A 26,219-nucleotide genomic window follows, 5' to 3' on the forward strand; every position below is an offset into this window, starting at 1 on the left:
CGAGATAACAACAACAAATTCCGCCAGCCCTGATATCGAATTATCGTTGAAAGCAGAACAACCCCCCCCATGTTTACCCCCCATCAGAATGCGCTGTACCCCCGTAATACGGTAGCCTAGAACCAAAGGAACCCCTAAGCGCCTATCAATCAATCTCCACAGCGCAGAAAATACGGCTGCCCTTCAGCGGCAACCCTGCTGTAAGACTCAGCAACCACAGCAACGAAAAGACCACTTTTCAGAAAAACGACAGCGCACAATTATTCAGTTATCCGGCACATTGAAATTAGCTTATTCCATATCAGCAAAATTTTGGCAGCCAATTTATGTACATAATCAGACCACACCAAGGCTACCGCCTTTTCACCGCCAGGCACCGGAATTCTCACTCATTTTACTTTTTAGGCACCATTTTTACCACTTGGTCAATAAAGTCGTCGTCCTTTGGCAAAGCCTCAAGTCAGCTCCTCAACCCTTTACCACGTAACGTACCGTACGCGTAAGAGGCAAACGTCAGCAAAAATGCGTGAGATTGTGAGACTTGAATTTTTCTTCCCTTGTCGGATTTGAGTTTGACTGAGGCTAACCCCCGTTTGACAGGTGCACGTTCAAGTCGGCCAATGTGTAAGGGCCACCCAACCAATTTTTTTGCTTTGAGGGACATGTGTTGAGTTGATGATTGCAGGGCAACCAAGTCGGCTCCAGTTTCTGGTAAATATTACTGCAGGCGATTATTTGAGTGTAGAGACTGACAGTTTATCAGGCAAACCGTCTCTGGGGAGCATGGCGTTGACGGCAGCGGCTCGTGAGTGAATGAAGAGTCGGTGACCCTTATTTGCCTCAATCTAACAATTTCTCAAAGATACAACGGAACCGACGACCAACAGCGAGAGCGCATCGACGTTTACTTCGCCGAGGCACGTCTCCCCAATCTCTCACTCACCGTCTTTTTTTCACTAACCGTCTCCCTTTAGGCCACAAAGGATAAGTACGTGCCCCGCGCGGTCCTTGTGGATCTTGAGCCCGGTCCTCAGGATGCCATCCGCGCCGGTCCTCTAGGCCAGCTTTTCCGCCCCGACAACTTTGTCGCCGGAAATGCCAGCGCCGGTAACAACTGGGCCAAGGGTCATTACACTGAAGGTGCTGAGCTCGTTGAGGAGGCCATCGATGTTGTGCGACACGAGGTTGAGAACTGTGACCATCTTCAGGGTTTCCAGCTCACCCACTCTCTGGGAGGTGGTACCGGTTCCGGTATGGGAACGCTTCTTCTGTCGAAAATCCGTGAGGAGTTTCCCGATCGTATGATGGCTACTTTTTCTGTTATGCCTTCGCCCAAGGTTTCTGATACCGTTGTCGAACCATACAACGCCACTTTGTCATTGAACCAGCTTGTCGAGAACTCCGATGAGACCTTCTGTATCGATAACGAGGCTTTGTACGACATTTACGAGAAGACCTTGAAGATCGCTGATCCTTCTTATGCCGATCTTAACTACCTGATCTCGACAGTTATGGCCGGCGTGACAACATGTTTCCGATTCCCCGGTCAGCTCAACTCCGATCTGCGCAAGTTGGCCGTCAACATGATTCCGTTCCCTCGACTTCACTTCTTCATGGTTGGATTTGCGCCTTTGACTGGTCGCAAGATGCAGGGCTTCCAACATCTTACCGTGCCCAGTCTGGCTCAGCAGATTTTCGATAACAAGAACGTTATGGCTGCTGCTGATTTCCGCAACGGTCGATACCTCACTTGTTCCGCGATTTTGTAAGTTTTGATTTGAGAAGATGCATGAGATGGGATGGACTAACGTGAGAGTAGCCGCGGTAAGCTGTCGACAAAGGAGATCGAAGACCAGATGCTCAAGGTGCAAACCAAGAACTCAGAGTATTTCGTCGACTGGATCCCCAACAACGTGCAAACCTCCGTTTGCTCTGTTCCCCCCAGAGGTCTCCCCATGGCCGCCACATTCGTCGGAAACTCCACCGCCATCCAGGAGATCTTCAAGCGCGTCGACGACCAATTCTCCGCCATGTTCCGTCGCAAGGCCTTCTTGCATTGGTACACCAGCGAGGGTATGGACGAGATGGAATTCACCGAGGCTCAGTCCAACTTGCACGACTTAGTCAGCGAGTACCAGCAGTACCAGGATGCTGAGATCGACGACGAGGTTGAGGAGTACGAGGGTGAGGGTGAGCCTGAGGAGTATGAGGGCTAGATGGATTGGAGAGCTGGTTAAGATGATAAACTATTTGGCTTATTATTTCTTTATTACCCCCAAAATGCTTCATCCCCTTCTAGTTCATATATAGCATTCAAAACTGAAATTGGTTTATTAGGCTTTGTTTATAGCCGATTCATAATTATATGGTCCTTTTTATTTTTGGAATCCCTTAATCATGCTTGACGTACATGGTGTCAAAGCCAACGTTCTTCCACTCGCCAGTCTCAGTGTTCAGAGTGAGATTTGTGTGCTTGACCTCTCCGTATCGAAGAGCGCCGGATTCAGCACGACCACCAGCAACAGGACGCTTCAAGTGGTTGTCACCAGAAACGACGGTGAAGTTAGCCAGGGGAATATCCCAGGAGTTGCGAGAGGCAACAGAAGGAGAGCCTGAATGTGTTAGTGAGACCCATTGGAGTGATCAGGCGTTTGAATCTTACCATAGAATCGAGAAGAGACCTGCTTAGCATTTACATCCAGAATGAAGTATCCTCGGTAGTAACCCTCTTGCCACTGAAGCTCAGGGTTCTTCTGGACTCTAGCACGAGCAGCCTTGCCGGCTGCAGGCTCGATAGGGCCACCAACACCGTTAGAGCTGACAGCTGTTCCGGCGAACTCGACACCAATACTTCCAGCACCGGTTTTGTTGTCATATTCCTTGGTTCCAAGCCAAACGAGATCCGAGACCTGTCATACATCAGTTGAGTTGAGATGAGGTTGGCAATGATACATACCCAGTTCTGGTGGCTGTCTCCAGCAAGGAAGATGTTGTTTCCAATATCGTTGTCGTACAGATGCTCAAGAGTTCGGTTTCGGTTGGCGACATAGCCCTTCAAAGGTCAGTACTTGGAACAAAACCAAAAGCCCGTCATTCACTTACACTCCAGTTATCACCAGGAAGAACTTCGCCGTTACCCCAGTCCTCAGTGATACGCGAGAAGATAATCTGGTTGCCAACGATTCTCCAGGCAGCACCTCGATCCTTAGACTTACTAAGAGATCGATAGAACCAGTTCTCCTGACGACCTCCCATGAGAGTGCGGCTGGGATCATCTCGGATCATGTCGATGTAGTTGTCGTTCCAGTCGAGGCTGGTGATGCTGCGATCGTAGTTTCGGGTGTCGAGGATGATAAGATCCAGGAGCTTGCCCATTTGGAAAGAACGCCAGACTCGAAGGCCGTCGTCAAGATCAGTTTGGCTAATCTGGATGTTAGCTAAAGCCGAGCGTAGCGTTAGATTTGATTGTTACCGGATGGGCATCCACTCGAAGTAAGCTCGGACAGCGTTAACCTTTCGAGTGTCAACGGTGACCTTGCGGCCCTCCTTCAAGAAGGACTCTTCAGTATTGTTAAGACCAGAGAATCCATCTCTGTAACCGTTGTTGGCGAACTCTACCAACCGTCAGACAAATCTAGGGATATACCCGCGGGACTTACCGTGATCATCCCAAGTAGGGATCCAAGCAAAGTTCTGTGACAGAAGCTGAAGATCGGGATCTGTGCGGTACTAGTGAGATATTCAGGTAAGTAACTTTTCTTGAAAGAATCATGTCGTGGGGTGACTAACTTGTCCATGGCGAGTTCGATAGTCGTGAAGGGTAAAGATCTCAGTAGAAGGCTGACTGGCCCGGCTGCCGTTGGCTCCATACTCATAGATATAATCTCCCAGATGGATAACATAGTCGTGCTCATCCTTTCTGGCAGCGTTGCCATAAGCGTTAAAATAGCCGTTAGCTGTGACGATTAGCTTTAGCTCCCAACTTTACCAAAGGGAGAAGTGGGCTTACGATAGTTACTGCAAGAGAACACGGCGAAGCTCAGATCAGAGACGTCATCGTTGGCGGTAGGAGCAGTCTTGGTGCGGCCAACAGGACTCTTGACATCCGAGTCACAGACCTTGAACTGGTAGTAGTAAGTGGTAAGTGGTTTCAAGCCATCAGCTTCGACCTAGAAGTTGTCAGTCAAGATATATCAGTCTCTATTTCAAAAGACCTTGCCCACCTTCACAGTGTAGTCGATATCAGAGGTAGTATAAGCTCGTCCACTGGCGGCCGTCTTCCCATCTCTAGAAGCAGACTTGGACTCATAAACCTTCCACTCCACACAGATAGGATGAGGATCAGCCTTGATGTACTTCTCAGTCTCATGGCTGTAATGTCCCGCGGTGCCGTTCACAACCTTCTCACTCTCGTCTGACTGAGTAGAAGGGGCAACACGGGTCCAGAGTACAACACTCTGAGGCCAAGGATCTCCGGAGGCTACTCCATGGGTAAAGTTGAGCTGAGAAGGATCATAAGGAGTGTTACCACGCTTCAGAGATCGACGCTTGACCAACGGAACATCGATTCCAAGACGAGCATGACGACGAGATGGACTGGCGTAGTTCAAGTTGCCGTCGAACTCAGCCGTCACCGCTGTAGCCAGAAGGCCACAAGCATAGAGAATCACAGCAGACCTCATGTTGACTACGAAAAAAGCCCTTGATAGAGACAAAAAACAAGCTTATCCTGCGTGATATGTCTCTTTTTAAGCTTGTAACGAGCTTCATCCCAACCCCGCCTCCGTTATCGTCCATGTTGCCGCCGAGATGCCGGTAGCCAACAAACTGGCCAGGCCTGTACACGTTTTCGTCCTGTCTATTGCATCACCGCTCTTGTGGCCCTGGTTTGGTGTAACTGGGTCCTGGTGTCACGGTCAACCAAAGAGGTAGCGATGTGACGTCGTTGAGTGACCAGTAGGAAAGATAAGGATTGTAAGCATCGAATGCTAACGTTGGTTGCAATCCACGTGGAGGTTCGGAAGTTTTTATCTTGGTGTTGGTGTAATTCGACAGCGTGGTGTCGTTTGTGTATTTCATTGGTCGTTCTGGTTGCATTGATGAGGTTTTGTGTAGTCCTGATTGGAGCTGCTACTATCGAGATCGAGGAGTGGAGACTATAACGGCAGAACGACCCAGCGAGTGTTAATCTGATGATGTCAAGCTTCTGGACATTTAATTACCTACCTATTTGAGGCAATTTCTATGTGTCTGTATGTATTTCTCCGAAACAAAGGCAGGCTTGTCTGTTCAGAGTTGGGGGCTTAGGCAATTTGGGCTATAGCTCATTCACTTATGTGGCTTGCATCAGATACGCAACCTGGTTTAACAAAACCTTGGTGTTTCTCACGACATATATTATGTATTATGCTGAAATAATTGTAAGGGAAAACAAATATGCTTTATCTTACACCTTATGAACCCGAAGCTGCTATTGGGTGGCAGTCCTGCGATTAACCACCATGATATTTGTTCCTCTCTATTTTTAGCATACCACGTGACCACTGCATCTATCATATCCCAGCATGAACATGCCTCTCCCAAGTTTCCATTTCCTCTCCTCCAACAACAAAGAATCGTCCATATTTCTAGGTCAGAGAAAATGACTAAACAGCCGCCCCGGTCTTAAATATTTCGATGGGCCAAATTCAACCTCAAAGCACTCCTGCTGCTTGCAGAGAAACTTCGAGGTCGATCATGTACCTGCGATGAGTCCAAGGCCCCCAAGAGTGGTAGCTTGAACTGGGTTATATTCCTCACCTTCGATGATGGGGTTGAATGGGCGTTTCGCTCATCGCGCTACGATACCTGTACGTTTTCGGATGAAACCGCCTCCAAGATACTCGTTAGTGAAGCGAGTACTTTGAGGTACCTGGCAACACATTGTCAAATTCCCGTTCCGAAAGTCTACTCATATAGGTAAGATAAACCCAAGCCTGATAAATAGAATTTTCATAATGATATAAAATGCAGTGGCACTCACGAGAACGATATCGGGATACCATATATTCTTCAGAGCAAAGCTTCTGGCCGTCCTTTATCAGATTACCGCTGGACCGAGCCTTCAGTCCAGCCCCCGAATATCAAACACACCGTATTACAGCTCCCACTTTCAGAATCAGACCGCGAAAGAATAATGGATCAACTTGATACCATCATGTCTCATCTCTCACAGGCCCCCTTTAATAAGATTGAAACGCTGTTTGAAGACGATAACGGTGGCTTTTCAGTTGGTGAATGTCTCTCCCCTGTTCTCACCTGGCAATCAAGGGACGCTCTTGAGACGGATATAGAACGAGGTCCCTTTGCTGAAGAAAGTTCCTACCTTCAGTCTTTAATATCAGCACTTACCTCTCATGCAGAGGAACTCCCACTAACACCTTACCTATTCTTCTCGCCACTGCCAAAACCAGCTGATTATCCGACATGGGATAGCTTTAGAGCAGCTACGGATAGAAGGAGCGACTTCATAGGCGTCTGCGATAAACTCGAGGGTAGCAAGAATCGACTGGACTACTGCATCGCAGGTCAGCTACTAGAGGAAATGGTGCCACGACTGTCATCTGATTCGACTGCTTTCACCATATCACACCCTGACCTTCATACTGGAAATATATTTGTCGATGAAGATCTAAATATCACAAGCATTATTGATTGGGGTTCTGCTACAGCAGGTCCCGTGACTGAGTTGTTAGCGACTCCAGGACTGGCAAGCTCTTCGAAGCTACCTTCAGTAGCTCTCACTGCTACTTTTCAGGCCGGCTTTTCTCAAGAATCCCCAAACATCAGCCGAGATATGTGGGAGAGAGCTGAGATGATGTGGTGTTTTTCTCGCGTGGTACGTCTTCTGTCCGGTCAGGATCTTCCCCTGTTCCAAAGATTGTATAATCTTGTTTATAAGACCGGAGTTGAAAATCCACCGGACTTAAGAGATTATGGTTGGCTGTTTCATCAGCGGGCTATGACTCCAAGTAACAAGCAACTTCTCTCCAAACTGAGGGAAGATGACCTGACAGACGATGAAGTGAAAGAACGAGAGAAGGTCGTTTTCTCTGGAAACAAATTGGACAGGTTGGCTGTGGCTAGGAAGCTAACAGTAATGTCTGAAATGAACCCGGGGTTTATTGGAGATCGGCGGCTGTGGCGATGGATTGAAGGGGCTCTGAAGGGCCCTGTATACGATAGTATCAATGACAAAGGGTGCACTTATAGAGAAAGATCGCTGTGTCCGATCGTTGACCTTATCCTCGTGAGTTTTTCTTGCAGTTGCATGGGGGTACTGACTTGGAACTACAAACGGATCCACTTGAAAGACGGAAGACAAAAGGGTTTGATAACACCAGGCACGGCACGCCAGGTGTACTCTAGCGGACGTAGATCGAAATGCGTCGCAGTTGATCAAAATATTGGATCTGTTTCTTTCTTTTTGATTGGAAAAGGCATTTCTGGTATCTCACAAGCTTCCATATCATGACCCTCCTGCTAGCCCTTTCTTGATCCTCAGAACCGTGCTGATATGGCCCATAGCCAGCTGAGTCCTTTCGTGCGTTGCAAGAAGTCTTGCCGTCTTGACCACATTCTTGATCTGTCTCCCATTGAGCTCGACACCGGCCAATTCATCCAGCTCATCTTCAGAAAGACTATTCCCATCGGTGCCAATATTAACAAATGTCCTCCAGATATGCAGTCTGCTAGTGTAGTCCAGATTGGGATAATGAATAGTGAGATGAATTCGAGACTCAAACGCCGGGTCGAATGCCGAGACTCGATTAGTTGTCAAAAACATGACGCCCTCAAAGTATTCGAGGAGTCTAAGGAAAATCGAGACGAGTTTGTTTCTTTTGATATCTGAGGTAGTTCGACGTTCGAGAAAGACGTCGCACTCATCGAGGAGAAGGACTGCTCCCCATCTTGTTGAGAGCTCGAGAGCACAGTCTAGCTTCTGCTCAACCTCTTGGGCAACATCCCCCAACTCGGCAGCACTCATGTTATAGAGGGGCTTTTGCATGATCTCGGAAACTAAAAGGAAGAGACGAAATTAGCAACATGTAGACAACTTTCAGGGCATCGCGGTAATTACCAGACTCTGCTGTGAGTGTTTTCCCAGTTCCCGGCTCTCCGCTTAGAAGCATAATGATTCCTCGTCCTGCATTGGATTGGTCAAATTCGATCTTCATTTCATCTTGCTAGCATTACCTTTGCCTTTGATTACATCGTCAAAATTGTCCAAGCCAGACATTTGAGCACCAACAAATGCCTGAATAATTCGTTTGTAATCGTGCGGCAGCACTAGCTGATCAAAGGCTGTTGAGTTCCATAACACGTCTTTGATGAGCTCAATGTCGAATAGTCCTAGGTTGGTAGTAAGAAACTTGCCTTTGGTAAGGGCCTTGAGCCAACCTACCCCATTCTTTAGTTTTCAGGCAAAACCCTTTAACGACGTTCGTACATAGCGCATACTGGCTTTCCGAGAGTACCTTATTGGATATATCTTCTGAGACGATTAACATCTGTTGATCAACCTAGCCAAGTCTCTAAACCCTGGAGCAAGAGACCTTTAAGAAGTCCCGAGATTAGAATACGTACTTGAGTTTTGTGAGCCATTACTCGAAACTATTGTGGCGTATGATTTTGCTGGTAGAGACCTATGAGCTAGGGAATCAACCAATTTATCATGGTATAGATCATTACTACGAAACGTAAAGCTCTTTGGAGCCTCAAGTGGCTGAAGTGGACCAGATGTACTGCAATTGAACCATAAGAATGTTCTGCAGTCGATGATGATCCGCTCGTTTGTCACCTACACAGCTGTTAGAAGACCAGAAATGTAATTGAAGGCGTCTCTGACTTACGTGTCGCTGCTTTGGAATACCCGAGGCTGTACTAGACAGACTGTACATACCAGAATACGTCCTGTGGTGGATGCCTTTCAAGCTCTCAAATACTCGACCACGTTGTTCGAGTCGATCCTTGACTTCATCCAAGTGGGGGCATAGACGTGCCGGGATAACTTCTAGCTCCAAAATTGGCTTGACGTTCTCAAAAGGCAATATGTTCAAGGTTGTTTCTGTGTACCCGAAGATGTCCCCATCGGTGTCGATGAAGCGGGCACAAAGCACGTATGCCACTGTTCCATCTGGCGTCTTGGAATAATTACTGCTGCTCAACCTAAACAGTCTATCGCGGCCTTCGACCGTGGTGTAGACTTCGATATCAGGCTCAAAGAGCGTCCACACATAATCAAAAGATATAACGCCGTTGTTCAAAAGATCCGAGGCTTGCTCAATACGCGGCTTGATCTCGGCATGTATGATATCTGCCAGAAGTTTGTAATGCGAACACTCCTCGGAGGAATCAGCGGAATCGTTCCTTGGGTCGGCTTGAGTAAACTCATCCCATCTATAGAAGAACTCTCGAAAAGGCGCATGAAACTCGAGTTTCTTGAGGTTGGGTTTGATGCCCTTGTAGCCCTTGAAAACCGGACCGAGAATCTTTTTGAGCAGTGGGCTCTGCACTGTGATAGAATGTAGCGATAGGACTGATTCATCAATTTCACCATGTTCCTTCTCGCGGCGGACAATGAGTGCGTATTTGGCTGAAGCTTGGGATGATCTTCCATCAACTCCGATTTCTTCCTCCGTCCACTCCTGCCAGGGGTCCCAGCTGCTCTTCCGGTAAATATCTTTAGTCTCAGCGGCCATGCCCACCTCTACCGGGTTACCCGAGTTGTTTTGATGATCTTGGTTCTTTGGATTATGCTCATCTGAGCGCGTAAACCAAGGACTGCCCATGTTTGTTGGCTCACGATAGGATCGAAAAAGAACTAGTACCAGAACTTCTCTTGATGAAAGTAGTTGGTCAACAGGGATCCAGTGAGTTCTGACTGTTCATACCGAATGATAAGATCAGCCGTTGACGTTTAATTTTAACACACGGTATAAAGTTCCTTCTAATAACGACCCAAGAGCAAGAAGAGCGCACTACGCACCAGCATGTGAAGACTTGTCTCAATAAAGCGATAAACTGGCCATCCTTCCTGCAGGTAAGTGATATGACCTGGGATTGAATATGCGTGTATACGCCTCATAGAAACAAAGGCAGCTGAAAGGCAGCTTGGAGCCCAACAGCTGATTGGCGATCTGCAGGTGCCCAAAGAAGGATGCCAATCATGACCCAATAAAGAAGCGTCATTTAAAGCTGGCCAAGCCATCATATCTGATCATTTCATGGCCCCGCTCATGTCGTCCTATCAAAAAAGGAGTGTAAGGTTTGTTCAGCTCGGATTGTAGACTCATTCTTGTACATAGTATATCACATTATCAAATGACGGAGCGCAGGCCTCAATCTCTTGGTTGTCTGCTGTTAGGCCTGCATTGCCGCACTGTTGCATAAGCTAAGGTTTGGACACATCGTATGCCATAAACAGCTATTTGAGGCTTTCCGGGCCTCCCGAGAAATGCAAGGGAGAGGAAGCCATGCTGTAGAACATCCAGAAATGGCTTAGGGGCGGAATCAATCCTAAAAAGTGTCTGCTTTTTGGATTGATCATCGTCAGGGATCACAGATGCTGGTACCCTGTTCTTCCGTATCATGAATAAGGCTGACTCACTACTTTTTACTCAATGAACTGAGATTACCAAGCCGAGCATGACCAGTCTCTCCAGGTCTGAAAAATGCTGCCTGATCAAAGCTGGCCCCTGGTTTTGTCAGTGTATCCAGCGTGGCGTTGCAATCTTGCGAGTATTATCACTTTAGGCAGAAAAGTAATAAGAAATTCTACTTGTCCTGAACCCTATTGTGTCCTGGCAATAGATTTGCTATAAGTAATCGTATATCCCGAAAAGAGCTGAGTTACTAGAATTTGTAAGATTTCTTTCACTCCTACCGATAAACTTTTCAAGTCTTGATAATACAAATATCAACATCACACTCAAGAAACGTATAAAGACCCAGTAATATTTACACTTATATATGATCCAGTAATACAAAAACAAAAGTCTCTGCTTTTTCATTTCAGACTAGGTACTCCGATTTCATCTGATATTTACCCATCCTCCTGTTAACTGATAGCTGAGAATCCACTCTTTATCCCTCGCTTATGACTCCTGTGAGACTCTCACCCGCTTATACCCTTGTCTGGAACTTTCATCAGTATCATAGTCATCGCCTAAACGACGTTTCCGGGCTGCCTGCGTCGGATCCTGAGGTTCACTTCTTGTCTGGCTGAACGACTCAACGTATGAGATCTAATAGGTTTCTGGCTCAGGTAAATCTATATCCATGCCAGTAGTCATTTCAATCTCAGTTTTTAATTGTTTTTCAGATCCATGGTCGTCCGTAGATGGAGATTCCATCGCTTGCTTGCCACTGGTCCCTGACAGCTCTTCCAGCCAGTTCCCAGCCGTATACCGGGGCCAGTTGTTCTTGGTCAAAAACTCATTCATATCGTCATCTAGCTGTGTATTTATCTCATAATGTAGTAGTAATTCGTGCTTACGTAGTTCCTTATGCTGAAGGTAATTCTGGTAATGTCGGAGGCCTGGCTCAAGAAATCTTCGGGGTCCAGCAAGGCGAGGGTTTTCTCGATGACGGAGCGGGTGAGTTTAAAACGGGGCTTAGGGCAATGCTTATGAGGCGGACAGCTTATAATTAGAATTGAACAGTAAAGGGAAGCTTCAAGGCGTGAGCGGTGGTTTTCATCTATGTCGGGTGACTGTTTGGTGTTGGTTGTGTGTAATGTTGGTGATAGTGGTGGCATTTGCTAAGAGATGTTGCTTGAGCATAAGAAGTAGTTTGAGTATTTATAGTTCAAACTAGCGTGCATTCTCAATTTTTGTTCACTAGTCTAGTATATTATGTGCGATCATGTTCCAATGGCTCAAAGACTAGCATCGTCGCTTCTTTGCTAAGCTTCTTAGTGAGGCAATTATGTACGTACAGCAATGGATTTATTTCTTTATTTCGAATATCTTTATATATATTGCCTTCAGAGAAAGAAGAATCCATCATATCGAAATTTGCTTGTATTTCATGTGCTTTATTCGAGTCTTTGTCTGAGTAAATTGAATGTGGACTATTAAGGCTGCGAGGCTTTGATCTGCTACTATTTTGAACATGTGGCGTTCTCACTGGTGAGCGATGGTCCTCGAGCTTCGGGCGGTGCCACAGCTGAAGGATCGATGATAACATTGATAACAGTAGGTCCATTTCTCACCATCGCTTCCTGAAGTGCTTCTCGCAGCTCCTCCCCCTTTGCGACTGTACATCCCTCACATCCAACAGCTCGTGCCAATAACGCAAAATCTGTATAAGGGATGCTACATGGAGGCGGAATATCTCCCGACATCCGAGGCACTTGATCACAACTGCCATACCGGCTGTCATTCATGACTAGCCAGATGGCTTTCGATCTATATTTAACAGCGGTGCTCACCTCTGACTGCATCAACATTGCTCCGTCACCAACAATGGCCACTGCGTGTTTGTCCGTAAGGCCCATGCCGACAACGCCGCAGACAGCATGGCCCATGGGATAGGAATCCAGGTTTGATCGATAGAGCCCAGGTTTGGGGAATTTCAGGTAATGGGCTGTCCAGCAGAAACTGTTTCCGGCATCGGCGATAATCAAGCATCCATTTCGATTGATGGCAACATCTTGAACAACCGACATGACTGTCACTGGGTGAATCTGTCCTTCTAATGCAGCTAGAACCGGTTGGATAATAGCATCTGGTATGAATGGATACGCAATCCTGTCCCCAGGCCTCTCAACCTCCAGCACGGCTCTAAGAAAGAGGCTGATCTCAGCTTCAATGAAAGTCGAACGCTTGGGCATATTTCGTTTGACCTCTGAAGTTTCCAAGTCAACACAGTAAAAGTCGGTATTGACCCATTCCTCCTGAATAAACATAGAGCTCAGCTCAGCTGCCTTAGATCCAAGAAGAAGTACCCCTTTAGGCGGGTCAGCTATTATCGTGGGGCGAAATGATGCTCCCAAACCAGTTGTGCCGAAATACAAGAGATGATTCTCCGGGAATATACCCTTCGCGCGAGGTGTAGCAAGAACAGGGAGGTCGTATCGTTCCGCAAGCTGTTTGACAAGAAGGGAGGCACTACGGCAGCCGTAACCGATCCAGAGAACAAAGCCCATGATTTTAAGTTTCCCAGCAACCTCCCGGCAGACAGCAAGCGTTTCTGCGGATAAAGAGGGGACTGGGATTTGTTCGTGAAGTTCGAGTCTCGGACTTTGCAGAGGTGATATGAGTGATTTGCTTCTGGCGGCAGTCAAGAAAACACCTAATACCCCCCCAAGTGGATCACGCTGAATCCGCGTTAAGGTTTGTTGTAGTCGCCCTACATTCAGCTCACCCCTGATGATCTCATAGCAGCTGAGTGCACTATCCACAGTTGGTCCAGTCAGCGCCTCCACATCTTTTGGAGTAGTCTCCTGGACAACTCGACGACCAGTTCGATCAATCTCCTCGCCCGTCAAGCCCGCAATAAAGATAATTCGGGCTCCATCTGCACGAGCACAGCGGAGTCCAGTGATGGCATTGGTGATTCCTGGGCCACTCGTTACGAAAACAGCAGCCACCTTGCCAGTCTGTATAGAATACTCTGCTGCGGCAAACGCAGCGCCGGATTGATGGCGACAGTGGTAGACTGCGATGTCTGAGTGATGTAGGGCTTTCCAGATGTGATATATGTTGCCCCCGGAGATACCGAAAGCTTTGTCACATCCAACGGAGGACAGGGACTGGACGATGGCGTCGGCGTAGGTCTGCATGGTGGATGGAGATGGGTTCGTGAGGTGGTGAAGTGTCTTGGGGTAGAGATGCAGACTCGGGGTTATATACCTGCCTGCTGCTCTTCTGTCATGGAATATGGAGAACATATGGGTAGCACTTGCTGCACTGGTGTTACGCACATGATAACTTCCGATTTAGTAAATTCAGGTACAAGTTTCAGCCACGGTAGTCGACTGGGGATCGCACCTTCTCATCCTAAACCACAGAGTGAACCAAGATTATTATGAGCTTTCTGAATTTGCAGAGTGTTCTTGCATCTCAGACCATCCAAAAACGCACACCACAAAAGGGAAAAAGACTCCTGGAATGGAAGCCAACGTCGTCACCCAGTTCTCACTCGTCAGTGCCGTCTGGGAAGGAGTTGGAAGTTCTGACCTCACGATAAGCAATACTTCTGATAAAGGCGACCATGGTCTTGGTACATTTCAGCATCTGGATGGAGAGATGGTCATGGTAGATAGTCAAGTTTACCAGTTCCGATCAAACGGATCAGTATCTCGGAAAGGAGACGAGGATATCATCGCGTTCTCCCAAGCTGTGTTCTTCAAACCAAATTCCCATCTGCAATTCTACCCCCTGAATCGGCGAGTCGTTCTTGACTATCTTGACACCAGCCACCCAGGCAGTCACAATCTATTTCGTGCTGTAAAGATCGAAGGGATGTTCCAGAATATCAAACTTCATGTTGCGCGGAAACAGCAGCACTAAGGCAAACACGGCTCAGAGATCATGAAATCCATGCTCGTGGACGACTTGGAGGATATTGAAGGAATCGTTTTGTGTTTCGGTCTCCATACTATTGCAAGACGGGACTATTGGTTCCTGGATTGTGCCACCGCCTTGTTTCTTCTGATCGGAGATTTGGCGGACATGTGATAGAGTTCTATATGGGAGGTGGGATAATCTCAAGTAGCGTCATCACCAAGATTCAACTGGAGCTCCCAACAAACAAACAGTTCAATGCTGCGTCTCTTGGTACTGGCACCGATGTGTTTAATGATGGTTAGTCTCGCCCTTTAGGTGCTGTTGACTATTGCAGCTCGCGGCTTTAATAAGAATTTGCAGTAATATCAAGTCCGGGTGTTGGTACGGAGTTGGCAAAATGCCCGAAATATCAGATTCTTTCAACATCGCCAGGTCTCGTGCGTTGTAACTTGGACCTGCAATTAATCACTAAATCTAATGTGTGCTTTTGTTTGGTGGTTGAATAAAGAACAAATCAGGTGTTGGAAAATTAGTAAGTGAAGGAGAGGCAATGCTGGTAAAGCTTTCTCCAACCCAAGCCCGTCACTGGGCCAGTTCACAATAGGCAAGGCCTGAGTGAGACAGGGGTGTCCCATACGTGGAAGCCGCGGAAAGCGCCCAGACTTGGAATACGAAGGCAATAAGGCATCAACCACGCATTAACACTTTTACTGACACAACAACGACTCATCAAAATTCCGATTTACGCTACAAGCAATGAGATTCGAAAGCATTACACTAATTTTATACTCCCTAAAACTATATCAATAGCCATTGCTGTCTTGAGTGCCAAAGACCTTCACAGAACACCGTACCCAACATTGAATCCAAATATCTTCAGCAATGGAACCTAACAAACCGGCTCTCAAAATTGTTCGAATAAGCTCTCGTGAGCAACTGGAAGAGCTTGTCGACTTTATTTGCGATGCCTTTATGGAAGACGACCTGTTCTGCGCCATGGTCCCTGGCCGCCATGAACATCCCGAAGCGGCTCGAAGCATGTGGCGCATGACCCTCGTCGAAGAGTACGGTAGGAAAGGCTCTGCCATCCTAGCTGCTCTTCGACAAGGGGAGAATGGCGAGGAGGGTGAGTTTGTTGCCTGTGCAGTTTGGTGTCGTTATGGAAAGAGTGATCTCGCTCGGAGTTGGCAGGGAGATAACTGTAATAAACGTAAGTCAGCATTGAATCTATGAGAAAGGCACCTTGACTAAGAACAACCCTACAGGGATTGCCAGGATTGAAACTGCGTGGACGATGTTCTATCGTTTCTTCCTCCGACAAGCAGGTCCCGGAATCGCACTAGACGCCTGCATCGCAGCAGGAGAAGCTGCCGAACAAGCCTACAAGTTCTACCCTTCTGAGCGCTGGCGTCTCGGCCTCCTAGCCACCTCGCCAAAATGCCAGAGAACCGGCATTGGAAAGCGCCTTGTACAGTGGGGCCTTGACCGCTGCGAGGAGGAGGGAGTTCCAGCGACGCTCGAGTCAAGTGTGTCAGGAAGGCCACTCTACGAAAAGATGGGCTTTCGAGAGGTAGGCACTGTGAGCTTCTACGAAGGAAAGTGGTCCATGCCTGCGATGCTCAGACCTGTGGAGGAGACTAAGAAGACGGTTTAGGAGGCAGCTTTGTCAGATTCAAAAGCCGAAGGCATCGTTTGAGGCAACTGGGGCTCAGCGGTTGCGGGCAAGGACGTATGCTCGGGATGTATGATAGATGGCGTGGCGTTTCATTCTTGATTAGTCGCAAGCTTTGTTTTACTTGCTACACTATTAAATTCGTGACGGTGAAAACCAGGGGTTGGAACGACGCCTTGGAGATGACGAGCATCGGGCCTAGAATGCTGGCAAATTAGAAGGGCAATTTGCGACAAAGAAACTTGGTTGGTCGTGATTTCGGAGGATTACAAGTGAAGAAGGGGCTAGAAGTGTGAAGGGAGGAAAATCCATTTTGTTGACGCTGTGCTAGGCCATCTTGACAGACGAGAACCGCGACTGCGAGGTCAGGCGCGCGATTGAATTATTAACACTTCACTTGGGCAAATATGGTGGTCAAAGATGTGTGTAATTAATTGAACTCAGCTTCCTGCGCGATAGTGTTGATATTTCCCCATCCCATACTCCTAGCAAGACACTCTGATCGGAAATTCCCTGAAAGTTCATGGTGCAGGCCTGGCTATAAACTAATGAGGTTTCCTCGCGTATCTGCCAGGAAACGTGCTACTCATGACTGCACAGGGGTGCTGAAAACGGATCTGGGTTTATAGGTTTTAAGTTGGAGAGGAGAGCGTAAAACATGAGGTGGTGGGATTTTTGAGAGTGTTATTTTGAGTTGATAGACCTGACAGCTGATGCTTGCATCGCGCGCCCTACGGGAGGTGAGGTTGACAGGATCATCCTGCTGCGAAACTGATTCTTGCCTCGTGGGGTGGTGGGATCTAACGATGTCTCAGAACATGAACACGCTCGTTGAGCTTATGACTATGGGGGACGCCATGTGCTGTGCTGAGAAGCTAAGTTATGCGTGGTCCTTAGTTACCCGAGGTAAGTAAGATACAACACATAACTTAGCTTCTCAACACAGAACATGGCGTCCCCCATACTCACAAGCTCCTCAAACATGTCCATGGTCTTGGACGTCGCCTGATCCATGATTATGTGGATGGGCTCTTCCACGTCAGGCAGCATGGTCTCAGCACAACGCATTGCATCCTCCATGGTGACAAATTCCACGAAGGCGTCCATAGTTTTGGACTTCGCCCTGTCCATGATGATCTGGCTAGGTTCCCTCACGTCTAGCAACATGCGGCTGTTGCGACCAACAAAGGCCTCAAGCTTTCACCCTGAAATCGGTTTGTCCGGAGCTAGACGGCCATCGAAGAAGTGCGGCTTGTAACCGCTCGTCGAGGAATGGGCTGGCTCCAGCTCCTCATCCGTCTCGACCTCTTTGAAAGACTTTGCTAGTTCCGCTGACTTTGCAGTCTTCTTCGGCTCCCCCTCCGACTCTCTGCGCTCCTTTGCCTCCTTTACTGTGGGCTTAGTCACGATGGAGCTTCTGCGACTGGCAGGGGAGCGTCGCGACCGTCCTCCCCATACACAAAGTTTGCCGCGGGGGTGAATGTGTTGTACGTTCCAAGCCTCCTTGTCAGATATTTTGAAGCGGCAGAGGGCCCTTGGGTAAGGGTTGATCCCCAATGCGGTTCGTTTCATTAGAAACGAACAGCGCCTCGCGCTGTTGCTTCACGCGAAGACCTTCCTCCCTGTCAAAGTAGTATCTTTAGACGATTATGTGCACATAATCGACGAGTGGTAGCTATCACCCGACGCAACTAGAGCGCGGGGGTTGGCCAAGACCAACTGTTGAGTGTTGGTCCTGAATGATGCCAGCTAGGTATGAGGGGGGTGTTTGAGGTTCACCTCCTGCGTGCATCGAAGGATGACAGCGCAAGGAGGGTACAGTCCCAGGTCCGGGTCTGAGGGTCACCCACAGTCGAATATGATGTGGGGAGGGGGGGAAGGTCACCGCTCTGATATTGTGTGCGGTGTGGTTCTGCGTCTAGGACAATTGTTTGTCAGCTTCTGTGCGATAGCCAAAGTACGATGGGATGTATTTACCTCTTGTTTCGCGTGAAAAATGACAAGTGTTATATTACAAGTCGGGGTCCATCGAACTTGACCGCCAACGTAGGGTAGGGGAACGTTATGACATGATGCAATGGGCTTTTCTCTTCGAGAATTTACTGACTAAAGTGGCGGAAGCGACTTGAGCAAAGACAGTTTGATTGTTTGTAAAAAGGTGAAGGCTGCAAGCTCAGCTCTAATAAGAAGGAGGTGACCTCTGACACTCTTGTGAGTATTCGTTGTTGATGGAGCCGTAGGCTTCTCATTGTGCTTGGTGTGTGGAGGACATGGGTAAATAAGAGTCACCAAGTTGGGCAATGTGCTACCAGCGTTTGAGGCGAAACATGTGGGAGGAGAGCCTGTGGCCGGGGCGAGGAAGATAATGAAATGTATAGAGGGTTCCTTGGTCAAAGCGAGTCTTTTGCTCTTGACATGAGTGGAGGTATTGGTGGCTCTAGTGCAAAGGGAATTCCCTTGCGAGAATTTGTTTGTTTCTGTGACGCTTGTTAGCTTGGAAGGAAAAGAAGTGTAGCGATGTCAAGTTTGGTGCCAGCAATTGGTCGCAGGCTTGAGAGTCAAAGACGAATATTAGATTTGTACTTACGTGGAGGGTTCACTTGGCCGCTATATGTGACGAGGTGGTAGGGTTGATGTGTGACGCGTCTCTGGTGGGAGTAGATGGTATTTTGTGCATAGTAGCCTTCTGCTTGGGCGCTTGATATACGCAGGAGACGAAGGGAGGAGGTAGATGTGAATGAGTAGCGTGCTTCAAGGCATGAGATGGGTTATGTAGGGAGAAGACATCAAGACGCGTTTTGTTCTGGCACTTCGTTGTCTCTGGTGAAATGATTGCCCAACGCATGAAGGGGGAGAGGCGATGAGGGGAGGAAGAGCAGAGAGAGGGGGAGGGGAGATGAGGAGGGAGGAAGAATTTCATCTCCGATGCTCGCACATCTCAGTTGTGTGGGAGCTGCAAATCGGAAGGAAGGTGTGGGAAGATGATAGAAGAGGACTAGGCAGTAACTTGCTCACAAGCAACGCGTTGCTAGGGGAAATCAGGAGTGTCTTATCCGGCCAGAGAGAGGAGGGAACTCGGTTGTTTTTGATGCAGTTTTGGAGATATGTAGATTCCGACACGAGAAATAAAATTCAAACGAAAAATTGCATCTAGTCTCGAATATGCATGAAAAACGAAGCCATGCTGAAAGTGACTTTCTGGGTTGGGGGTGATGTCAAAGGAGGATGACGGGACGCTACAGGGAGCTCGCCCAGAATTATGGGACCAAGACAGGGGAGGGGGGCCAGGCACACGCTCTTGGGCCAACCAGAGTGAGCCCTAACTTGCCGAGCTCACCCCACGGATCTCACCAAGACATGGGTAGCTCAAGTTCCAAGTTTTGGGGGCTTCCATTTCACTCACTCATCATTTTTACCTCCTCACCTCATACTTCTTACCCAACTTCACAACACACACAGCCATGCCTCGCATCAAAGCCCCCTCAAACCTCCCTGAGCTTGTCAAGTCGACTTTCACAAAAGCTCGCTCAGAGGGTGATTTGCATTATTTCCCCACTCAAGTCGCCATCCTCAATGTTGATTCCATCCCCGTACGTGTCATCCTATCTTCGCTCACTGGATGAATGAGCGCCATATAGGCCTAGAGAATCACTGCTAACGCAAAACTCAGTTCCAACTCCGCTTCTCGCCTTCCTTGGCAAACAAACCCAAGCCGCCGCCAAAGGACCTCAACAAACCTCAAAAGCCCTTTGACCCTTTTGAGAACCCTCTACCCGCTCTCAAGGTCACAGATCTTGGCCCCTCCCACTATCTCGTGCTGAACAAGTTTGCTGTTGTTCCCGAGCACTTCATTCTTGCCACGACAGAGTTCAAGCCCCAAACTCATGTCCTCGAAGAGTCTGACCTTGAGGCCACACTCGCTTGCATTGAGGCATATGAAGCTGCCAGAAGAACCGAAGCAGAGCAAGGCCACCGTGATGGCACACTCGGCGGCGGTGATGGTCTCTTTGCTTTCTTCAACTGCGGTGACCACTCTGGTGCCAGCCAACCTCATCGTCACATCCAACTCCTCCCCATCGCCAGAATGAAGGATGGCTTCGAGGCTGACACTCCTTGGACTGTTCTCGCCAATCAACTCAAAACCAAAATCGCTCCCTTTGCTACCTTTGCCGAAGACATCAAGCTTGGCATGTCTGGTGCAGACTTGCACTCCACTTATCTCCGACTCTACCGCAAAGCCTGCCGGGCTGTTGCTGTTTACACCAAAGATCCTCTTCATACCGAAGAAGCACCCGCCGAGGGTCCCACAAGGATCAGTTACAACCTTGCTATGACCAAAGACACTCTTGTTGTCTGCCCCCGCCTGGCAGAGGGCGTTAAGCTCCAAAGCCAGGACGGTGATGTACTTGGTACCGTCTCCCTCAACGGCACCCTTCTTGCCGGCACAGCACTGGTCAAGAACGAGTTGGAGTGGGAAGCTCTCAAGAAGGATCCCGATACGCTACGCAACGTCCTACGAGACATCGGAGTGCCAAACACATTTGATAATGGCGGAGCGCTTCGCTTGTAGTTTTCGACAAGCCCCACAACCTGCAAATTTGTACGGGGTAAGGCGTGCGCTGCAAGCATCGGCTGTCAGCTATCTCAGCTCAAAATAACACTTCAGGCAGCATACCCACAGAGCTGTACAGAGGTACACGCAGTGGAAGTCTGCTCAAAACAGACATTGTGGGGGAACGATGATCACGAGGAGCAAGAGGAGGGGCCACTCAGAATGACACCACTGACAATTTGAAAGGGGCTCGTCGAATCCTCCGAGGAAGACGAGCCGTTCCAACTGGGTGGCCCCACAAGCTCTGGTAGTGCTTCAAGCGCCGTGGAAGAATCGCCTGCTAAGAAGAAGATCGAAGACCGGCCAGGCCTGGAGCCTGCAAAGCTGTACAGATGGGTACGCAGTGGAAGGCTGCCGAGGAGCTTGGTATTCGCATTGCGGAACTCCACGAGTTCATTGCCACCCCGAGGGTAATGCTTTCGTGGTCCAGCTATCTGGGATAGCCCCCCGGTCATATCTGTGTTTTGAGCTAGATGTGTTATTTGCAGTTGAGACCTGTGGCTGAGAGATTATAGTCGCCACACAGAGCTTGGTGCACCACTGCACGGGAGTCGACATCGAATTCGACCAAGACAAACCAGCCTACCCTACCAGCTCTCTAGCAAATTTATTCTGGGGACGATCAATCCCAGGAGCTGTCTCCTCGAAGAGCTGGTAAAAACAGCACGCGGTGGAAGTCTGCAAGATCAGGCATTGGTCAAAGACGGGGGTGACTACGAAGAGCAAGAGGGGTGAGCAACACAGGAAACCGATAATGGCAATATGGAAGGGTCTCCGTCCACTACCACTAATCGCCCTTGACATGTCTGCTCTTCCTCCAGACAACCATCGAGGTCCTGGACGGAACCCTTCCATCTGAGTGGCTCCCCCATGGCTCTTGCACACGTGTGGGGATTGATGAGTTGGTGGAAATGGAGGTGACTACGGGGAGCAAGGAGGGGAAGCCGCCCAAACGAAGATAGCGACACTATGGAAGGGGCTCTGTCATGTCAACCCATTCGAAAAAAAAGCCAAAGACGGAGCCTTTTCATGGCGGCAACACCTCAAGCTCCACTAGACGGTCGGTCTTGGAGGCGATGTCAAGGACGGGGAGGGAGCACAACGCGTAGGGGACTGGTCAAAATGGGATCAGTGATACTATGGAGGGGACTCCGTCAACATCGTTCAACAAAAAGTCAAAGACGGAGCCCCTCCGACTTCCAGTCCTCGCAAACTCCCCGTCGGACATCAAGAGTTCGACAAGTTGTGGGAGGTGACTCCTCATCCGGTAGCGATGTAAGTATTTCCTGCTCCTCATTGAACCAGATAGCTAACATCTGAACGTAGGGGGATGATGAGGCATCTTCGGATGAGGATCTGTTCGATGATTCAGATGAATCCAGGGTCATTGACGGCGCAGTCCTGGGTGTCATCGAAACGACCTAGCTCCGTGGGGTGATCATAAGCTATATGCCGAGATCACCTCACCGCGCATGGTAGTTTGGATGGTGCTCAGGGCCACGCCGTCAATGACCCTGGATTCATCTGAATCATCGTACATGATCAACGTCAGCTCAGTTTTCGACCCTAATACCAACGTTGAGTCTCACCGTGTGCTCCAGAGCACCATCAAAGGAAGTTCGGAATGGGACAGCCATGTTCAGGAGGATAGTGACACTATGGAAAGGGCTCCGTCAAGATGCTCAACGAAGATTCAATGCCGGGGCCTTTTCAATTTGGCGGACTCAGAAGGTGGTGAGAAGGTCGAGGGGTCGACAGGTCGTCGGGGATGAGGACGATTACGAAGAACAAGAGGAGGAAGCTGAGCAGAACGGGGATAGTGACACTATGGATGAAGTTATTATTTGGAATTGATGGACAAAAAGCAACAAACACAAACTATCTAAACACTTCACTCCACTTTCCACACCAATCATCACTAGCAATCTAGCGCACTGAAGTCAAACTTAATCTCACGATAGCTTCTACCATGCATGCCTTGACTCACCACCTGTTTTTGATATCCCATGTTTCTCATGATCATCCCTACTTCTATGCAGCCTCCATCCGGGTGAGACAAGCACCTAATAGCAATCTACTTATCAGTTGACTATAGCTTGGATAAGATTTGTTAACAAAGGTCATTAATGATATCTGGTTCAGCCCTCCAGTGCGTTGAATCACAGTTCAAGGCATTGTGTATTAACATGTCACATCGAGATATCAGATAAGGCATATCAAATCAATAAAGACACTTGCTGTCGGTAACTGGTCTCTTATCATTATAGGACCATTATTCTTCATTAAATTTCCGCCAGGAAACTAAAAAAAAAAACTCTTCACTGGGCCCTGGTGTTCGCCCTCTGCCGGGCGATGTCACCCCGACTTCGGTTGTCGTACTTGGCCGCGATGGCCTGGGCAGAGAAGCGATGCGTCGCATTGAGCTTGGGCATCTCCTCCTCCACACGACGCCAGAAGCCGGGGGACCCGATGTCCATCGTCCCGAGCACCGTGTTCACGGCCTGGTACATGATGCCGATCTGTTTAGCCATGTTAGTACAATGTGTTGACACGGGGTAGAGGTGGGCAACTTACGTCTCTGGTGGTCCAGCGCGGGGTGCGAGGACGAGCCGAGGGGGGCTTCTTCATGCGGTCCCAGCCGCGGAGGGTGCTCAGCGAGGTGCTCAGCTCCCCGAGGTTCTTGATGTCGGCGTAGGAGACGCCATGGAGGCGGAGGAGGCGAACGAAGTTTCGCTTCTCCTCTCGGCCCACGGGCAGCGGCATGAGTCTTTGGATGAGGGAGGGGGAGGTGACCTCGTACTCATCGAGTACCGCGCGGATCTTCTGGTCCCGGGCCTGAGCCGGCGAGACTCTGCTGAGGCCGGCCACCGAGCCCCCCGCTACAGCAGCAGGAGACTTGCTACTGGTGGAGACGGGGGAGGAAGACATTGCGCCTTGGTGGCAGGAAGAGGAGGAGGAGAGGGGGGGAGATGGCAACTGTGTGTTGGTGGGGGAGTCTGTAAAAAGTTAGTTTTGAACACCGAAGATTCAAGTCAAAGTAGAAGGGAATAAAACATACCGGAGGCGCAGCAGGCGCAGCTGTTGCTTGAAGGGAGGCTTGGAGGCGGCAGACGCGAGAGGTAGTTGTGTGTAGAAAAGGGTAAAGGCTCGGCCTTGATGGGAGCGAGCTGGTCTTTGGCAAGTTAGTAAAAGGCAAAGTTGGAGTGATATGGGATGAAAGACTAAACATACCTTGGTAAAGACTGCGGTAGATGTTGGGGGAAGGGAAGATGGGCGGAGGCAGATTCGGGGGTGGGTGGTGTAAAAAGCAGTCTTGTTCAAGTTAGATCAGGACTGCTAAGACCTGCAGCATGGGAAAGAGAAATAATACCTGGCCAGCTATAATCGCTCGAAAGACTTGATGGCGGTGGACTCGGGAGGAAGTTGTGTGTGAAGTTATCTTGTCCAAGTCAGCACATGCGATGCCAAGGCAAGATGGTGTAAGGGGAGGGAGCATACCTGAGTAGCCAAGGCTACTGGTGTGACTCGAAATGAAGCTCGAAGCGCAGAGACAAGGCTCGGAAGAGAAAAGGGGCTGTTGGCACAGAGGTAGAGTCTGAGATGTGAAGTGATGAGGAGGAAGGAAAGAAGAGTAGAAGCCAGGCCAAGTTGCGGCGTTATATAGAGGAGTCAGAGAGCACTCGTCCTCGAATTTGACCATTTCCATTGTTCTTATAGCTCTGGAGGTGCTCAATAGGAACTCAGACGTAATGTATTGTTGCTATTCGTCACAGTCAATAGCTCCCAGTGGATTCACGAGCCACTGTACTTTGTTAGTGGCCACAAATAGGTGCGAACTATGACGACAGGGCCAATGAGGGACTGAGAAGATGTACTACAATGGAGGGACAATAGCAGAAGAGGCGAAGTAGTAGTGCACGAGGTCAAGGGACAATAGTAGAAGCGAGAAAGGGGAGCAGTAGACAATGGGCTATCGTTGTAGGAGCAGACTTGATGAATATTCAAAGGTCAAAGGAGGGAAATGGGCTTCTGATATAGACACTCAGAGCAGGGCACAAGCTCAACAGCACCATGGAAAGAACAGTATCACAAAAACCCCCCTGACCTATTGACACTGAGGATGTAGAAGACCCAACAGGGAAGAGTGCGTGCACTTGAACCTGCGAACTTGCCTCCACACGGGGAGCTTCACTACTCCCCCCCGAATACCTTGTAGGCTCAGCGGCCCTGTGCATACATACATCTCTGGCAGGGGTGGGTTGAGCTGCAGCTGAGATCTGGGCCCTAGTGGGATCTTGGAGCTAGTGACATCTGCAGGCGGGGACAGGGATAGCCCGGGTAGGTCGACCCGCTTGTGGGAGCGGGACTTTGCAGTGTTTGTAGTTGTCGTGATGTCAAGGGGAGGAGAGAGGAGATGTGGCGGTTTATGTGTATTGGATGCAATGTGAAATGTGATTAGGTGCTTGACATGCTGCATGGTGCATACTAAGTTCGTCTAAGTATTGGTAAAGGCTATGCATCAAGGACATCTCGAAAGACTGTGGACTAGGTGGCGATGCTGGGGTCTTGGTTAAGGTACAACAGCCAGGCTGTGAATAGGGCCAGATCAGAATATGGTACGGCCAGATGCCTCTTGACACCATGGATGCAATCTATCACTGCATAATTGACTTATCACCAGCACAAAGGGTGAATCACAGGTACTGCAGAAGAGGGAGGTAGTGACACTTGCAAGCTATCCGGAATGGCGGTGATCATGTGCAAGACGTCGGGGTAAAGTGCCCTGTGTAGGTTAAGATGTCAGAATACCGCCAGCTCAACTCCGTGGTAGTACAGTAACAAAGTGGTACAGAGCCAAAAAAAAAAAAAAAAAAAAAAAAAAACACCAAAGGCAATGATCACCATGACAAAGACACGTCTGTAACTGGATTTGTAGTGACATGGCTCGATGTAACGTTTTTGCGGTTTATGGAATAGGTTAGTGCTCACGCCGCAATCCAGGAACCAGAAAACACCAAACTTCTCCACTCAACCCGAATTTGGATAACTCTCAAAGCAGACGCAGTAGCTACATCTTCTATGGGAACACCAATGCAGACACTTCGCAGGAGAAGCATCATTCCACCATCAACGGCCTTATTAGCTCTTTATCTTGCTTTGTACTGACCGTACGCGTACCTACAGGCAGCCTGTCCAGTCGCTTTCGCCAGAGAAAATCAAACAAGTCAGCATTCTGCGAGACCGGTACCCAGCATAACACTTGAGCATCCAGACCACTGGGAATCATATTCCGCTATGCAAGTACTCACATCTTGATGTCTTTGCCAGTATGTTCTTTCATCATAATATGCATCTGCTAACTTCTTTGTTGAAAACAACCCCT

General features: G+C 48.8%; 15 protein-coding genes across 20 annotated transcripts; 8 read left to right on the top strand and 7 right to left on the bottom strand.

The window, feature by feature from the left end:
• The first annotated feature begins 295 nt into the window (after positions 1-295).
• FOXG_02339 (tubulin beta chain) lies at positions 296-2,393 on the top strand. The gene is made up of 7 exons (XM_018379746.1): positions 296-534; positions 601-624; positions 686-711; positions 764-805; positions 863-917; positions 975-1,765; positions 1,820-2,393. Exons 1-7 carry the CDS (start codon positions 523-525, stop codon positions 2,214-2,216), a joined length of 1,347 nt encoding a protein of 448 aa, XP_018235853.1. The 5' UTR covers positions 296-522; the 3' UTR covers positions 2,217-2,393.
• Positions 2,219-4,877, bottom strand: FOXG_02340 (alkaline phosphatase). The gene is made up of 9 exons (XM_018379747.1): positions 4,224-4,877; positions 4,010-4,169; positions 3,790-3,956; positions 3,660-3,729; positions 3,473-3,614; positions 3,103-3,421; positions 2,957-3,052; positions 2,663-2,909; positions 2,219-2,612 (listed from the first exon to the last, which is right to left on the bottom strand). Exons 1-9 carry the CDS (start codon positions 4,680-4,682, stop codon positions 2,392-2,394), a joined length of 1,881 nt encoding a protein of 626 aa, XP_018235854.1. The 5' UTR covers positions 4,683-4,877; the 3' UTR covers positions 2,219-2,391.
• Positions 4,878-5,620: 743 nt separating this feature from the next.
• On the top strand, positions 5,621-7,373 carry FOXG_02341 (uncharacterized protein; the record flags this gene model as incomplete). Its single annotated transcript, XM_018379748.1, has 3 exons — positions 5,621-5,958; positions 6,013-7,288; positions 7,353-7,373. Exons 2-3 carry the CDS (start codon positions 6,176-6,178, stop codon positions 7,371-7,373), a joined length of 1,134 nt encoding a protein of 377 aa, XP_018235855.1. The 5' UTR covers positions 5,621-5,958; positions 6,013-6,175.
• FOXG_02342 (uncharacterized protein) lies at positions 7,354-10,134 on the bottom strand (the record flags this gene model as incomplete). 5 transcript variants are annotated; one of them, XM_018379752.1, is made up of 7 exons in its annotated part: positions 7,409-8,058; positions 8,120-8,185; positions 8,236-8,391; positions 8,444-8,530; positions 8,626-8,673; positions 8,731-8,839; positions 8,892-10,134. In XM_018379752.1, 7 exons carry the CDS (start codon positions 9,828-9,830, stop codon positions 7,508-7,510), a joined length of 1,956 nt encoding a protein of 651 aa, XP_018235859.1. In that variant the 3' UTR covers positions 7,409-7,507. The 5 variants fall into 5 exon arrangements, with proteins under 5 accessions (XP_018235857.1, XP_018235859.1, XP_018235858.1 ...); XM_018379751.1 differs by having other exon boundaries at positions 8,626-8,839; positions 8,892-9,918; positions 10,028-10,092; XM_018379750.1 differs by having other exon boundaries at positions 7,354-8,058; positions 8,626-8,839.
• Positions 10,135-11,975: 1,841 nt separating this feature from the next.
• Positions 11,976-13,825, bottom strand: FOXG_02343 (uncharacterized protein; the record flags this gene model as incomplete). The annotated part of the gene is made up of 1 exon (XM_018379754.1): positions 11,976-13,825. The coding sequence occupies one exon, from the start codon at positions 13,823-13,825 to the stop codon at positions 12,143-12,145; it is 1,683 nt and encodes a 560-aa protein (XP_018235861.1). The 3' UTR covers positions 11,976-12,142.
• Positions 13,826-14,153: 328 nt separating this feature from the next.
• FOXG_18297 (uncharacterized protein) lies at positions 14,154-14,555 on the top strand (the record flags this gene model as incomplete). Its single annotated transcript, XM_018398361.1, has 1 exon — positions 14,154-14,555. One exon carries the CDS (start codon positions 14,154-14,156, stop codon positions 14,553-14,555), a length of 402 nt encoding a protein of 133 aa, XP_018235862.1.
• A 718-nt stretch (positions 14,556-15,273) lies between these two features.
• Positions 15,274-17,164, top strand: FOXG_02344 (uncharacterized protein). Of its 2 annotated transcripts, XM_018379755.1 has the most exons (3): positions 15,274-15,762; positions 15,818-16,446; positions 16,757-17,164. In XM_018379755.1, exons 1-2 carry the CDS (start codon positions 15,435-15,437, stop codon positions 16,204-16,206), a joined length of 717 nt encoding a protein of 238 aa, XP_018235863.1. In that variant the 5' UTR covers positions 15,274-15,434; the 3' UTR covers positions 16,207-16,446; positions 16,757-17,164. The 2 variants fall into 2 exon arrangements, with proteins under 2 accessions (XP_018235863.1, XP_018235864.1); XM_018379756.1 differs by lacking the exon at positions 16,757-17,164 and having other exon boundaries at positions 15,818-16,636.
• FOXG_18298 (uncharacterized protein) lies at positions 17,025-17,355 on the bottom strand (the record flags this gene model as incomplete). The annotated part of the gene is made up of 2 exons (XM_018398362.1): positions 17,025-17,099; positions 17,194-17,355. 2 exons carry the CDS (start codon positions 17,353-17,355, stop codon positions 17,025-17,027), a joined length of 237 nt encoding a protein of 78 aa, XP_018235865.1.
• Positions 17,356-17,424: 69 nt separating this feature from the next.
• FOXG_18299 (uncharacterized protein) lies at positions 17,425-17,796 on the bottom strand (the record flags this gene model as incomplete). The annotated part of the gene is made up of 1 exon (XM_018398363.1): positions 17,425-17,796. The coding sequence occupies one exon, from the start codon at positions 17,794-17,796 to the stop codon at positions 17,425-17,427; it is 372 nt and encodes a 123-aa protein (XP_018235866.1).
• A 1,024-nt stretch (positions 17,797-18,820) lies between these two features.
• On the bottom strand, positions 18,821-19,190 carry FOXG_18300 (uncharacterized protein; the record flags this gene model as incomplete). The annotated part of the gene is made up of 1 exon (XM_018398364.1): positions 18,821-19,190. Exon 1 carries the CDS (start codon positions 19,142-19,144, stop codon positions 18,821-18,823), a length of 324 nt encoding a protein of 107 aa, XP_018235867.1. The 5' UTR covers positions 19,145-19,190.
• A 495-nt stretch (positions 19,191-19,685) lies between these two features.
• Positions 19,686-20,794, top strand: FOXG_02345 (uncharacterized protein; the record flags this gene model as incomplete). Its single annotated transcript, XM_018379757.1, has 2 exons — positions 19,686-19,814; positions 19,895-20,794. 2 exons carry the CDS (start codon positions 19,686-19,688, stop codon positions 20,792-20,794), a joined length of 1,029 nt encoding a protein of 342 aa, XP_018235868.1.
• A 374-nt stretch (positions 20,795-21,168) lies between these two features.
• FOXG_18301 (uncharacterized protein) lies at positions 21,169-21,279 on the top strand (the record flags this gene model as incomplete). The annotated part of the gene is made up of 1 exon (XM_018398365.1): positions 21,169-21,279. The coding sequence occupies one exon, from the start codon at positions 21,169-21,171 to the stop codon at positions 21,277-21,279; it is 111 nt and encodes a 36-aa protein (XP_018235869.1).
• A 679-nt stretch (positions 21,280-21,958) lies between these two features.
• FOXG_18302 (uncharacterized protein) lies at positions 21,959-22,261 on the top strand (the record flags this gene model as incomplete). Its single annotated transcript, XM_018398366.1, has 2 exons — positions 21,959-22,111; positions 22,163-22,261. The coding sequence occupies 2 exons, from the start codon at positions 21,959-21,961 to the stop codon at positions 22,259-22,261; spliced, it is 252 nt and encodes an 83-aa protein (XP_018235870.1).
• Positions 22,262-22,374: 113 nt separating this feature from the next.
• FOXG_18303 (uncharacterized protein) lies at positions 22,375-22,608 on the top strand (the record flags this gene model as incomplete). Its single annotated transcript, XM_018398367.1, has 1 exon — positions 22,375-22,608. The coding sequence occupies one exon, from the start codon at positions 22,375-22,377 to the stop codon at positions 22,606-22,608; it is 234 nt and encodes a 77-aa protein (XP_018235871.1).
• Positions 22,609-23,154: 546 nt separating this feature from the next.
• Positions 23,155-24,542, bottom strand: FOXG_02346 (uncharacterized protein; the record flags this gene model as incomplete). The annotated part of the gene is made up of 5 exons (XM_018379758.1): positions 23,155-23,355; positions 23,411-23,812; positions 23,891-24,003; positions 24,068-24,148; positions 24,335-24,542. 5 exons carry the CDS (start codon positions 24,540-24,542, stop codon positions 23,155-23,157), a joined length of 1,005 nt encoding a protein of 334 aa, XP_018235872.1.
• Between the last annotated feature and the right edge of the window lie 1,677 nt (positions 24,543-26,219).

Source organism: Fusarium oxysporum, chromosome 5, assembly GCF_000149955.1.
Source record: "Fusarium oxysporum f. sp. lycopersici 4287 chromosome 5, whole genome shotgun sequence".
Taxonomy (NCBI): Eukaryota; Fungi; Ascomycota; class Sordariomycetes; order Hypocreales; family Nectriaceae; genus Fusarium; species Fusarium oxysporum.

Excerpts from the sequence above, each read along its gene's own strand:
- FOXG_02339 (XM_018379746.1), top strand. Across the intron at positions 712-763 it reads CAAGTCGGCTCCAGTTTCTG|GCAAACCGTCTCTGGGGAGC; the intron begins GTAAATATTACT and ends ACAGTTTATCAG. Across the intron at positions 918-974 it reads TCGACGTTTACTTCGCCGAG|GCCACAAAGGATAAGTACGT; the intron begins GCACGTCTCCCC and ends GTCTCCCTTTAG.
- FOXG_02340 (XM_018379747.1), bottom strand. The coding sequence starts at position 4,682 with ATGAGGTCTGCTGTGATTCTCTATGCTTGTGGCCTTCTGGCTACAGCG. Across the intron at positions 3,615-3,659 it reads CCCTACTTGGGATGATCACG|AGTTCGCCAACAACGGTTAC; the intron begins GTAAGTCCCGCG and ends GACGGTTGGTAG. Across the intron at positions 3,422-3,472 it reads TTCGAGTGGATGCCCATCCG|CCAAACTGATCTTGACGACG; the intron begins GTAACAATCAAA and ends CATCCAGATTAG.
- FOXG_02344 (XM_018379755.1), top strand. The coding sequence starts at position 15,435 with ATGGAACCTAACAAACCGGCTCTCAAAATTGTTCGAATAAGCTCTCGT. Across the intron at positions 15,763-15,817 it reads GGGAGATAACTGTAATAAAC|GGATTGCCAGGATTGAAACT; the intron begins GTAAGTCAGCAT and ends ACAACCCTACAG.